The sequence below is a fragment of the Prionailurus bengalensis genome, chromosome A2 (assembly GCF_016509475.1).
Source record: "Prionailurus bengalensis isolate Pbe53 chromosome A2, Fcat_Pben_1.1_paternal_pri, whole genome shotgun sequence".
Classification (NCBI taxonomy): domain Eukaryota; kingdom Metazoa; phylum Chordata; class Mammalia; order Carnivora; family Felidae; genus Prionailurus; species Prionailurus bengalensis.
In genome coordinates, this window is record NC_057348.1 from 120,554,569 (window position 1) to 120,567,980 (window position 13,412).

At 47.5% G+C, this 13,412-nt stretch overlaps 1 protein-coding gene across 3 annotated transcripts in view; it reads left to right on the forward strand.

Moving 5' to 3' along the window:
- Nucleotides 1–13,412, forward strand: part of CHN2 (chimerin 2) — a 305,590-nt gene that overhangs the window by 259,631 nt on the left and 32,547 nt on the right. Inside the window, exons 1-2 of one of the 3 annotated variants that reach the window (XM_043589174.1) lie at nucleotides 3,735–3,862; nucleotides 10,936–11,013. The exons of 1 other annotated variant lie outside the window; for it this stretch is intronic. In XM_043589174.1, the coding sequence (XP_043445109.1) occupies nucleotides 3,860–3,862; nucleotides 10,936–11,013 (81 nt within the window). In that variant the 5' untranslated portion in view covers nucleotides 3,735–3,859. Of the gene's footprint in view, nucleotides 1–3,734; nucleotides 3,863–10,935; nucleotides 11,014–13,412 lie in introns of those variants that run through there. One more of the 3 variants, XM_043589172.1, reaches the window with a different exon arrangement.

The following is a 13,412-nucleotide window of genomic DNA, read 5'->3' on the forward strand; positions in this document are numbered from 1 at the left end:
TCATACCCGACCTATCAACAGCATTAGATACAACTGATCCTCTCTTCAGTCAGATTCCAGAATATCAAAGTTGCCTTCTCTTTTGCTTTGGTCAGTTTCCTTCTGAATTTCCTGACCCCATAATAGTTGGAGTGCCCCGGGGCTCAGTCCACGAGCCTCTGCTCTTCTGTGAGACTCCCTTACTATGAATCCATTGCCCCATGATAACTCCCAGGGGTGTATCCCCAGCATCTGTCTCTCCCTGGAGCTCCAGGTTTCCATGTCTAGCTGCCTCCTCCATGTTAAACACCCCCAATCGAGTTCCTGACGTTCTCCATCACTTTTCCCCCTTTCGTCATCTTCTTCCTCTCATTCGATGGAAACTCTATCTATTTAGTTAGTCGGGTCCCAAACTGTGTCATCATCCTGGAGGCCTCTTTTTCTCTTGCACCTCACACCTGGCCTGTCCCTTCATCCTGGGAACTCCGCGTTGACAAGCTGTCGAGAATCTGACCGCCACTCACCACCTCCACCGCTCCTACCCGCGTCCGATCCGCTGTCTTCTCTCCACCTGCATTTCCACAGTAGCCTCCTAACTGGTCTCCCTGTTACCACCTTCGCCCTCCTATGGTCCTCAACGCAGCAGGCGGAGCAACGCTGGGTAAACGTCACTGAGATCACAGCACAAATCCACTCAAAGCCCTGCCGTGGCTGCTCGCATCCCTCCGAGTAAAGACGGGAGTCCTTTGCGGTGTCACCTTTTCAGTGAAGCCTCTCCTGACTATCCTGTTTTGAATTGCGCCCTCTATCTCTAGCCTGTATTCTCACTTTGCTTTTCTTCCTAGCGCTTCTCCCCTTCCGGAACAGTATATAATGTATTTATTAGTTCTGTTTGTGTCTGCTGTCCAGGAGAATGGAGACCTTTGTCAGTTGTTCACTACTCTAACCCACTGATGTTAAACAGGGCCTGATTGGTGTCTAATAACTCTTTGCTGAGGGAAGAGAAGGGAAGGGAAGGGAAGGGAAGAAGGGAAGGGAAGAAGGGAAGGGAAGAAGGGAAGGGAAGGGAAGGGAAGGCAAGGGAAGGGAAGGCAAGGGAAGGGAAGGGAAGGGAAGGCAAGGGAAGGGAAGGGAAGGGAAGGGAAGGGAAGGGAAGGGAAGGGAGGAGGGAGGGAGGGAGGGAAGGAGGAAAGGGAGAAGTGTCTGTATCACCACACACACTCTGACATTCAATCTGAGAAGGAGCTACAGGGTCATAGGCTTGGCATAAGGCCGGTCAACCCACAACTATGAGGACCAGTAGTGGAATTTGAAAATCCCAGTCACCGCTCACCCAGGAGACCAGAAATAAACTTCGATTCGTATTCGGAATTTGCAGGCATCCGTGTTTCAGAACTGCTGGGTTCAGAAATACCCCCAGGAGCTATATCGGGGCAGTATGAGCTGCACAGCTGTGAATGGCGTCAGAAACTATTTTGTTTGGGTGATTGTTCGCTGTAAAAGCTCAGTAGGGGATTTGAGATATTTTTGTGTGTGAAACTGCGGAAAAGCCACTTCATCGGAATCGTCGTCGTTTGCAACAGAGGAGCGTTCGCATGCAGAAAATAGCGGGTCAGTTTGATTTTCTTCTTTCGATAAAGGTGTGCCTTGCCCCAATTGCTTACCAAAGAACCTGGTGGAAAAGTAGCTTGAGGCTCTGTTTGGCGCGTTCTGCTCTGCAAATTGCCATGCTGTAGTGTGACAGGAAAATATAATTCAGCAAACCTACAGCCTCTGGCAGGGTTCTCAGGGTCAGCTGCCGGGAGCAGCAGTGGCAGTGAAAGGATAAGAGAGAAACGCACCGGGGTTCTCCTCTTCAGTTGGGTGCCGTAAGCCAGAAAGTGAGCATCTCTGACTCTTGTGATAAAACCCACGAGCCAATCACTTTGAGCACCTGCTTCTCCGGCCAGAACTGGGAAGGCACACGACAGCAAGGAAATACAAAGAAAAGGAGATGGCCCTAGTAGTTTTCAGAGTTCATGGGATCAGTTAGGCTGGGCTTAGTGGCATGAAGAAAAGAAAACCGGGGGGGGGGGCCTGGGTGGCTCAGTCGGTTGAGCGTCCGACTTCAGCCCGGGTCACGATCTCGCGGTCTGTGAGTTCGAGCCCCGCGTCGGGCTCTGGGCTGATGGCTCAGAGCCTGGAGCCTGCTTCCGATTCTGTGTCTCCCTCTCTCTCTGCCCCTCCCCCGTTCATGCTCTGTCTCTCTCTGTCTCAAGAATAAATAAACGTTAAAAAAAAATTTTTTTTAAATAAAAAAAAAAAAGAAAAGAAAACCGGCCCTTTGATTATCATTCAGTAATTGGGGCTACTCTTCACTTAGAATTTCTGGTTTTTTCACTTACCAACAGGAATAGAGAGGCAGATCTAGGATGCCCCAGCAAAAACCATATTGCCTACCTCTTATCCACTAGTCCCACATATGTACATGCATATGCGTGTGTGTGTGTGTGTGTGTATGTATGTATATGCATGTATATATTTTTGTCATTTCAAGCTGACTGAATGCCTGCAGCATCTTAGCCGAGTGTCTCTGGGCAGGACTTCATGTTTTGTGGCTTTGAAGAAATACCGTGCAGTCCAGACTCATCACCCAACTCCAGAACCCCAGACATGTGTGTGGGAAGTGAACTGAGGGTCTAAGAAAAATACGAGAACGCGCTGACTCTTGTAAAACTTGTAAGTCGTTTTAATGGAAGGCAAGAAAAGTAGAAAGATGCAAAAAAAAAGATGAGTATTTACTTTTCATGCAACAAAACTTTCATGAGTGCCAAGCTAGGGTTGGTGTCCTGCTAATCCCTTGAGATGCGTTAATAGAAGAACTGCAGGGAGTGCGCCATTTTAAAAGTTTTTGAAGAGGTCCCTGGGAGCAGAGAGGAGAAACGAGTCCTTGTGTCAGTGAGCAGTTAGCCACCACTGTGGATCCACTAGAACCAAAGTGTCAGGGATTCCCATGGAAAGAAAACCAAGACACTGGCTTCTCTTCCCCTGGACATTGCCTGTTAGAACCTCAGTTTCCTTAACTGTCAGATGACGATAATGACACCCACTCCACCTTCCTCGTAGAGGAAAGATATCATATCATACAATGTACCCCACAAATATGTGATGCTACTTTTAATTTTATGCTCGTGCCAAGCCTGGTTGTGTCCCTTAAGGCCTGATCCTGCAGGGTCTCCCTGTTTCCAGGGCCCCATCTTGTGACACCAGAAGCCCGACAACTTGGTCAAAAGGAGACCTAAAGAGCATGGCACCTGGATTTTATTTATGTGCTCGTTTATTCATTCATTCATTCATTCATTCATTGCATGCAAGCAGGGGAGGAGCAGAGGGAGCAGGAGAAAGAGAGAATCTTAAGCAGGGTCCACGCCCAGCGCTGGTTGGGGCCAGGCGACTCAGGGCTCTATCTCACACACCATGAGATCAAGACCTGAGCCGAAATCAAGAGTCTGACGCTGAACCAACTGAGCCACCCAGGTGCCCTGACCCCTGGATTTTATGTCAAAGACTTGCAGAAGTAAAATGACTAGGTAGACCGACAGTGATGTGGCCCTCTGACATCAAGATATTTTATAGCCATGGACGTTCATTCATTGATCCAGTAAAATTTACTAAGAGCCTACTTTGTGCCAGGGGCGAAGTATGGCCCTGGGGTCTTATTTGTGATGAAAGCACACGCAGCACCTGATGTCATAAAGCTAGTCGTCTAGAAGGGGTCATGGATAATAATTTTAAAAGCATACTAATAGCTTATGGTTATAACTTCTCAAGGTGACAGGAGGAAAGGGATCAGAGGCAAGGCTGGAAAGGTGGCAGGACCGGACGCGGGCCCCTGTAGGTCATGGTATGGATTTTTGCTTTTAGCTTAAAAATCCATGGAGGTTTTAAGTCGCACAGTGGGAGGTGGGGGCGGGGTGGCATAGAAACATGATCACACTTTGTGTTTGAAAAGGTATCGATTCCTTTGCGGGAGGGGAGGGCGTTCACTAAACGTTTACCGCGTGGATATCTCCATCTTCTCTAACCATCCCCTGGGTTGAAGCACTTGGGACTAGTGCCTCGGCTTTCCATGCCGGGAGCGTTTTAGAATCCCCTGGAGGATTTTTTAAAATCCAGGGTCCATCCCCAGAAATCTGGATTTAATTGGTCAGAGATGGAATTGGAACATGGCTTTTGTTTCTTTGTTTGTTCCCAGGTGATTCTAAGTATCTTCAAGGTTGAGACCTTGGAGACCACTCCAAGGTTCAGTGGAAAGCACAAAATGGGCCCTCAAAGTGTGGTCCCAACATCAGCATCACCTGGGAGTCTGTTAGAGATGCAGATTCTTAGGCCTGATCTCCCACTGATGGAGTCAGAAATGCTGAGGCTAGGGCCCAACAGTCTGTGTTTTAACAAGCCTTCTGGGGGTTCTGAGGTTGACCCCAGGGTAAGAAGCACTAAACGGTAGAGGGGTCACAGGCGAGAGAACCCAGAGCCTGGATCTGATTCTAGATCTAGCTGTAGAGAAGCCCTGTGATGGGATGGGAGCGAAGGGCACACAAATCATTAAACTTCTCTGACCCTCAGTTTCTCACCTGTGAAAAGAGCAGGCAGGATTGGACGAGCCCAAAGGTGGTCTATGATGTTAAGGATTTATTATCTGGGCACACTGAACCCAAGGAAGTTTTTATAAGGTACTTTTACAAAATCTACATTTTTTTCCTTTTTTTCGTTTTATTTAAATTCTAGTTAGTTAACATATAGGATAAAATTGGTTTCAGGTGTAGGATTGAGTGATTCATCACTTACGTACGTACGTACAACACCCAATGCTCATCACAAGTGCCCTCCTTAATACCCTACAAAATCTCTTTCTATATAATGGCAGTAGAATGTAGTCATTGTAGGAAACTCAAAAAGTGCAGAAAAGAAGAAAGAAGAGAGTAAATGTCATTTAAAGTATCTTCACCCAGAGATGACGGTTTCTTTCCTCCAACAGTAAGCTATGCTGGAGATATTCTGGTGTGTTTTCTTCGGATATTCTCCGTGAATGTACTTAAAAAAGTGAGAGTCATACTAAATATGTCTCAAGAGGCTACTTCTTACCCAACTATTATCTCAGGAGCATATCCCTTCATCATTAACAGTTATTTTAATCATCTTTGTTAGTGCCTACGTGATAGTCCATTACATGTTTTTACACCATAATTTAGCCTCTCCCTATCGCGTGTGTAAGCCTTTTCTCATTGCTTGATACTATTGTTACGATGAATATCTATCTCTTTACCTATGTATCTTTTCTACTTAATTCTTGGTCTGAAGACCTTCTTAAGAGAATCCTGGAAATACAATCATCGGATCAATACACATGAGACATTTGATACGTTGCCGACTTTTCCCCCCAGACTCGAGCTACTTCATGCAAACATAGCCAAGTATCAGAGAGCTCTCCTCACGACCCCCTCGCCAGCCTTAATAGTATTGATTTTCATTTCCTATACCTCCACGAGGCAACAGCTGCCTATAGCTGCAGGGTAGTGTTTGCATCAGGGGCAGAGGTCAGGCTTTCTCGGTCCCTAAGGGGGACTCAGACTCCAGGGACAGAGAAGTGAGAGAGGCCCCAGGAACCTAAGAGCTGGGGCTGGAAGAGTGAAGGGAGATTCTCCAGGAATGGATGGTGACATTTTCAATGAACCCTCCTAAAAACGCAGAGTGGACTTTGCTTGAAGTCTGTGGAAGAATTGCAGATTGGTGAGCAATCACCTTTTCTAGAAATTGGTACTAAATGAGGCAAAATGTCATGGTCCCCAGAGGTGGGCTTGCCTGAGCCAAGGTGGAGAGGGCCTATTGGGTGGATGAATTCTGAGGTCCCGTCTGGGTTTATGATGCTAGGTGACTAAAGTCAGCACAGAGGGAAGGGTCTGCCTCTTTCTCCCACCATCTTTCTCTCCTGGGCACTTTACATGCACACAAGCACTGCAGTGGGTTTGGTTTTCCCGCGTCTTCCTGCCCACCGGCCCGCCATTGCCCCCCTCTCTTCATCTGACACCCTTCCAACTGCCTTCTTGTTACCTGATTCTTTCTTGGCTTTGGGATCCAAACCATAGAAAAAAGGACAGTGAGAGGCCATAAAAAATAGAATCCCAACCCTTATTTATAAAAAGGAAAAAAGGAAGTGGTAAGCTTATTTCACTATTTATTTATAGTCCCACCTACTTCCAAAAGTATCTTAAGTAGTGCCTGCTTTGGAAGAAGCCTCAGGGAAAACAACATTCTCCTCTGTAAAAACCAGACCAGGAACACCAGGCCTGGGAGTTGCTAATGGTTAACAAGGGAGAGGAGAGTAATTTTGGCATTTAACCCCTGGATGTTTTTAAATGTGGGCATTATTTGAATGAGGCTGTTTAGAGGGTGATTAAAAGCATAGATTGATTATTTACCCAAAACAACTGAAAATAGGTGTTCAAGCAGAAACTTATTAGCAGCATTATTTACAAACAGCCAAAAGGTGAAAATAACCCAAATCATCAACAAAATGTATTATATCCACACAATGGATTGTTATTCAGCAAAAGTCAGTGAAGTATTGATACATGCTCTGATACAGATGAACCTTGAAAACATTTTCCTAAGTGAAGGAAGCCAGACACAAAAGGCCATATATCGCACGATTCCATTTATATTAAATGTTCAGAATAGGTAAATCCATAGAGATGGAAAGCAGATTGTGGTGACCAGGGGCCTGAGGAAGAGGGGAACGGTGAGGGACCGCTTAATGGGTATGGAGTCTCATGTTGGATGATGGAATGTTCTGGAACTAGATAGTGGTAAAGATTGCAGAATATTGTGAATGTACTTAATGCCACTGAATTGCTGAATTGTACACGTTAAAATGGCTAAAATGGTAAATTTTGTTATGTGTATCGAATCACGATAAAAAATAAACGTATTCTTAGCAAAAAAAAAAAAAAAAAAGCCCAGACCTAGTTAGCTGTGCCTGGGTTCTAATCCCAGCTGCCCAGTTCCTCTCTGTTAAGTGGGGATAACTATAACAGTACCTACCTCATAAATCTTAAATGAGTCAAGCTACGTGAAGTACATACGTGCCACATGGGAAGCGTACTGTAAATATTTGTGTTACTAACCTAACCCAGCTATTCTCCACTGGGGGCAGTGCTGCCTCAGAGGAAAACTTGGCAATGTCTGGAAAGATGGTTGATCACCACCGTTGGGCGTTCTGATGGCATCTGTGAGTAGAGGCAAGGGGTGCCACTCACCATCCTACGATGCACAGGACAGCCTCCCCCAACAGAGGATTATCTGGTCCCAAATGTCAGTGGTTCCAAGGGGGAGAATCCCTGATTTAAACAGAGCATGCGAGGGGCGCCTGGGTGGCGCAGTCGGTTAAGCGTCCGACTTCAGCCAGGTCACGATCTCGCGGTCCATGAGTTCGAGCCCCGCATCAGGCTCTGGGCTGATGGCTCAGAGCCTGGAGCCTGTTTCCGATTCTGTGTCTCCCTCTCTCTCTGCCCCTCCCCCGTTCATGCTCTGTCTCTCTCTGTCCCAAAAATAAATAAACGTTGAAAAAAAAAAATTTAAAAAAAAAAAAAAAAAAAAACAGAGCATGCGGGGAAATGTGCTCCCTCCAACGGACGTGTGGCTAAAAATAGGTCAGACAGAAATTTTTGTTCGAAAGGACTGCCCGCCAAAGTGCGATGTGCCCACCATGTATAGAGAACATGTATTAGTCATTGTGGGGGATATAAAAGAGGCCAAGGCACCGTCCTGGAGATACTTGGGTGAAGAAAAGCTCTGTGTGATGGAATTATCTGAGAGGGAAGTTTTACCAAGAGATGTTTGTAATCATTTTTCCTGTAGTAGATGGGTGATCTGGGGTCATCCACCCTACGCACAATAATGCTCACTCAAATGCCAGCACTTCTGGTTCCTTGTAAAGATGCATCTTAAGTGACCAGTGTGTGCAGCTCCTTCACGCATCTGAATGGGTCTTATGTTTGGGTAAATTGTATGGAACAAAGATCTGAAAAACAAATCACTGTCACGAATAGAAATCAAAATTTCTTGTTGGAAGGGCACAGACACGAGAAAGTATCAAATTTCCTAATATTCAACCGCCATATCCCAAAAGGAGAAAGGAGACCCGTTTTCCCATTTTCCATTTAAAGAGGTGTCTTATCAGATTCTAAAACCGTACCCCCGTATAATTAGCCTAGTGTAGGTCACAGACTCAGTTCTTACACAGAACGGCTCACCGTCTAAAGGTCTCTGTGGACCTGCCAGCAGTGAAGACTTGGGGAAGGACCCTTGTTCCTTCTGTCTTTTTGCCTTTAGGCTAAGGATTACAAGCCTTTCAAAGATGTGCCATGCCTTCACGCAATCCCTGTGGATGGCAGATGTCCTTTCCAGGGGGGCAATGGGAAGGAGGAGTCTGGTGGGGCCCATCAGGAAGGCAGATCCCTGGAGGTTCAGGTCCTTGGAAGCTACTGCATGGTGATGGGGGATCATAGGTACATCTTGGCAACTTACAGCCAGTGCCTACTATGGCAAGGAATTATATTAGATACTCTTGACGGTGAATTTGACATAGAACGTGTCACAGTGACTTCTCAATAGGGCAAGGACAGGTATAAAGCACTCTAATGTAAGACAGAAAGGGACGACGTGCAAGAAGGAAAATGTGGGGGAAACCCTATGGGATCTCAGAGGAGCATGTTGGCTTCTGGTGGGGAGTTTGGAGAAGCCCTTTTCGGAGAGGGCGGCATGTGGGTGAGAATGCGAATGTTTTGGGGCACCTGGACTTGTAAAATGATACCGCAGTATGCTAAAGAACGGAGCCGGCCACCCAGGTGAGTGTGTCAGAGAGAGACTTTGTAGGATTTGTGGAGGGGAGTGGAGAGAAAGGCGTGAGCTGGGTAGATGGAGATGAGCCTGTGAAAAACCCCCCATGCCCCAACACCATGAGGCCGTGGAGAGTCACTGACACTTTCTGGACAGGTATAAATGGACTAGGAAGACGACTATACAGCTGGGTGTGAGGTGAGCTGCGGAGAGAGCGTGGGGCAAGAAGGGGAAGAGGGGGCAGGCTTGGCCAATCGTTTAGAGCAGGACACGATGGCAGGATGTGGCACCACCTCGGCTCCCTTGGGCGCCAGGACTGGGTGTTCGGGAACCCAGGTGCTGGCCACAGATACTCTGGGCTCTAGTCCCGGGCTGTGCCCCGTAAGCCAAGGGCACATCCTCAGGCAAATCGCTTCACCTCTCGGTGCCTCAACCTCTTCATCCAAAAGCATGGGGAGAGAAGTCTTGTTTGTCATACACATGAGCTGCACAGTAGATGAGTAAGGGCGTCTAATACGTTCTGAATATTGTCTGGCCCAATAATGATATCGTGCTCAGTGGTTCAACATAAAGTTGGCTCTTGTAATCCCTGAAGGTAACAAGGGTGACCTGGAAGGATGCCCTTCTGAACCAAGGTGGAATGACAGTGGTTGTCAGGAATAAAGACTTAACACGGGAAAACACTGACCTTGCATGATTCTTCACAAGGCTGCTTGGAGGGGCTGGGGTGTGGGGCCATGTGTCAGGAGAAGACAGGATGGCTTCCGTGGACTGTATATCTACATGACGGTCCAGCCCTCTGCACTCTCCTTGCGCCCTCGTTCCAACAGCATTGATTTTACCGCCAGGCATCGGCTGCATTAACTTTTGTCAGCAGATCAGGAGTACTCCCAAGACACAATGATTTCCTCACTGCTCTAGCGGAGAGACCCGGGACTAAAAACCTTAGTCCCTAGTGAGACCATCAAACAGATGAAGCTTGAAAGCCCATCGGGAGCATCAGGCTTAGGCCCTAAAAGAATGAACATTGAAGGGGTTATAGTTCAAATAAAAGCGACTTTGATGTTTAGGTTTGAATGAAGGAATAGTGACTTGTCTGCATGCGTGCGGAGATGGGGGCGGGGGGAAGAGAGACAGGAGGGTGCCTTGGAGCAAGACACCCTACCTTTTATGCTGAAACTCTGGTTGTAGATGGAACTCTGTGCTGAAGTGCTATGCTTTTTCTGTGACCCATTCACTTTTTAGACTGTTCTAATTCAATGCACACAGAAGAATAAAAATTAAGCTTCGAGTGCTAGGGCAGATTTTTTTTCTAAAGGGAGGCAGGCTTTATCCCTATAAGATTAAACAATCATCAGGGTTTAAAAGGTTTAATCTGCCGGCGTTCAGCCCAGGATGGGGCTCAGAGCCCCCAGAATAATTGGATACGGCGTCTGGCTTTGAACATCAGAACTAGTTGTGTGTGTGTGTGTGTGTGTGTGTGTGTGTGTGTGTGTGTGTGTGTGTGTGTGTGTGAAAGAGAGAGAGAGAGGGAGGGAGGGAGAGAAATGTGCAAGCAAGCACGAGAGGTCTCTCCCATGGCAGGAGGAATAAAGCTGCCTGCCCCTGCCTCCTCCATTGAGCCCTCAGTGGCGACAGGATACAGCTTCTGGGGACTGCTGTGCTCATGAATGTGTGCTATTGTTCCAGGCACACGTCGGCCTCAAGAAATAGCACAAAACAGCCCCGTCCTTATTCAGATGCAGAACCCCCTCCATCACTCAAACCAGCCTTTCCAGGTCACATGCCGGAGGCCTCTGCAGACAGGACGCAGCTGCCTCAAATCTGCTGCCTAACATTAGCCGCGGTTCAAAAAACCTGACGGCTCTGAGCTTCACGGGGGAAACTAGAAAGATGTGGGGTCCAGGCGCTAGGTTCTCCGAGGAACTGTGGCTGGAGAATGAGAAAAAATGTGCTGTGGTTCGGAAGCCTAAGCAAGGCAGGAAACGCCAGGAGCTGTTGGCCGTGGCCTTGGGGGTGAAGGTGGGAGTCAAAGGCAGTTTTCTTTGGCCCCCTCTCAGACTCTTTGCCTGTTCACAGATCTCGTCCCTGGTCCGAAGGGCCGCCCTCACGCACAACGACAACCACTTCAACTATGAGAAGACACACAACTTCAAGGTAAGCAAGCCTCTGCGCTCTTTCTTCTGTTACTAAAGGGCAGGTGGAGAGGTGCGGTTGATGGTTTCCGTCCCCTCTTTGATTACAAAGTAATGAGACAGCAGATTCCTTTGCTTTCCACATCTAGTTGCGTGCACAACACGAGACCTTTGCTTTGTATCAAACTGGAGACCTCAGACAGCCGTTTGCCTGATGCCTAGAAACACCTATATGTATGTTAACTTAGTCCTGGAGACCTGGGCTCATTTCCTCTCCATATCCCCCCGCCCCGTCCAGCGGGAGAAGAGCGGAGCACGCCCGATCTCTGCCACTGGGAGATCTTCTGATGAACATCGAGCAGTACTTTTCCACTCGGAGTGGCTCTAAAGAATATTGCTGTCTCTGAGGCACAGGAAACCATTGCCCATTTCACATTCTGTGTTTTGTCTTTGTTTTCAGGGATGCTAACTCCTCTGGTTTATGTGTAGACGGCTGTGAATAGGACGGGAGATGCCATCCAGTAGCTTTTGCTTGTGCTCTGGGTACGGGGTGGGGGTGGGGGGAGCACCCCAGCAGCCTTGCCAGGCTCCCCTCTCGGCACAGCCTTGATCCTGCTCACCAGACCAAACAAAACGATATGGGAAGCTGGTGGGAGCTTTAGTGCATACTCCCACGTGTGTTTGTAAACTGGAAATACTGCTATCTTCTTTTCAGACTAGCCCTTGTAGAAAAAGAAAAGAAACAAAACAAAACAAAACAAAACATAACGGCCTACCGTCAGAAATCACGGCCTATTTCCTTTGCCCTAATGTGTTTTCCAAGAAATGGCTGGAGGAGATTCCGATGCCAAATTGCCTGGCCGGAGATGTGGTTGAGTGGAGGGGACACAGTGAGAGGTTTTGCCCCAGCAAATGGGCTGACGTTTAGACACTGGTGAGAGTGGAGACTGAAGGATCCAGGAAGAAAAGAAGAGGCGGGGGCGGCAAATTGTGAATTGTCTTCTTTTAAAAAAAAAAAATTTTTTTTTTAATGTTTATTTATTTTTGAGACAGAGAGAGACAGAGCATGAGCGGGGGAGGGGCAGAGAGAGAGGGAGACACAGAATCCGAGGCAGGCTCCAGGCTCCGGGCCGTCAGCACAGAGCCCGACGCGGGGCTCGAACTCGTCAACCGCAAGATCATGACCTGAGCCAAAGGTGGACGCTCAGCCGACTGAGCCACCCAGGTGCCCCGTGACTAGTCTTCTTTTTTTAAACTCGTTTCCTTTAGGACCAGTAGCCCAAGTAACTGTTGAAGGGACTAGATAGCCCTTCACCAGAGGTGACCAGGGAAACCTATTTTATTCTGTCGATTTTCAATTCTTTGTAAGGACAGATATGTGTCTATTAAGTAAACACTCGTATCTGTCGGGTCCGTTTGCCCTGCTGCTAAAGCAAGGGGCTTGGGCATCTGCGTGCTGTAATTGAGCTGAGGAATGGAATTATTCAGCCCTCCATATTTAGCCTGAGGATGAAGACTTGTATTCTATAGATCCCCACTGACGCCAAGGCCCTAGATATTTCTCCTGTGGCTGAATAGTGACGGCTCTCATGGGGAGTACAGAAAGCCTCTCGTGTTTTTTTCTGTTTTCTGTATTTACCCTTATTCATTTTTTTTGTCTTAAGAAAATGTTTTTCTGACTTTGGGCAGAAATCCTGGTTCTTTGCACCCTATGGATGTACTACCACGGGTTGGGAAGGTGGATCTTCTTGGACTTGGCAAATTCTTTTCCTTCCTCTTGAACACACCAGCGCTTCTGGCTTTGAGATGGAATTGGAATTCTGCCCACACCGCGATACGTGTTTGCATGGGGATAGCTTCTCCCTCGGCGTACTGTGCCTGGGCTTGTGTCTCGCAACAACTAAACGTTTGGTCGATGTACACTTCCAAAACTGATTTCGGTTTTTTTAATCTTAGATCTCTGATTGGGAAAGGAGGACATTTGAAGCAAAAAAGGCAGCTGAGACTTAGTTTCCTACATAGTGCTGTTGCTAACACGTGATCTGTGTTAATTAATTATTTACCACTGGAATCCATCAACAGCTCTTTCAGTGTTTGCTGGAAACGTCAGTATCTACTCGGTGTGATCCCTTCTAACTTACAGCTATCGAGAGAAGAAAAGGTAGAGAGCAGGCAAGTTGTTAGGGGAAAGTACGCAAGGCAGACAGGAGCGTTTCTCTTCCGTGTGTAAATAGGCATCTTCAAGACATGGCAGACCCTTGAGTCTCTGTGTCCGTTGACCGTGGCTTTCAATGGTACTGCCCGTGCCACTGTCCTGAAGGATGAGTGGCAGGGCCGGGAGGGGGTGGTTTCCTCTGTCACTCCTCACCCCTGCCACCGTCATTCAGCCCTCTCCTCACCCCCAACCAATTTGAAGTGGAA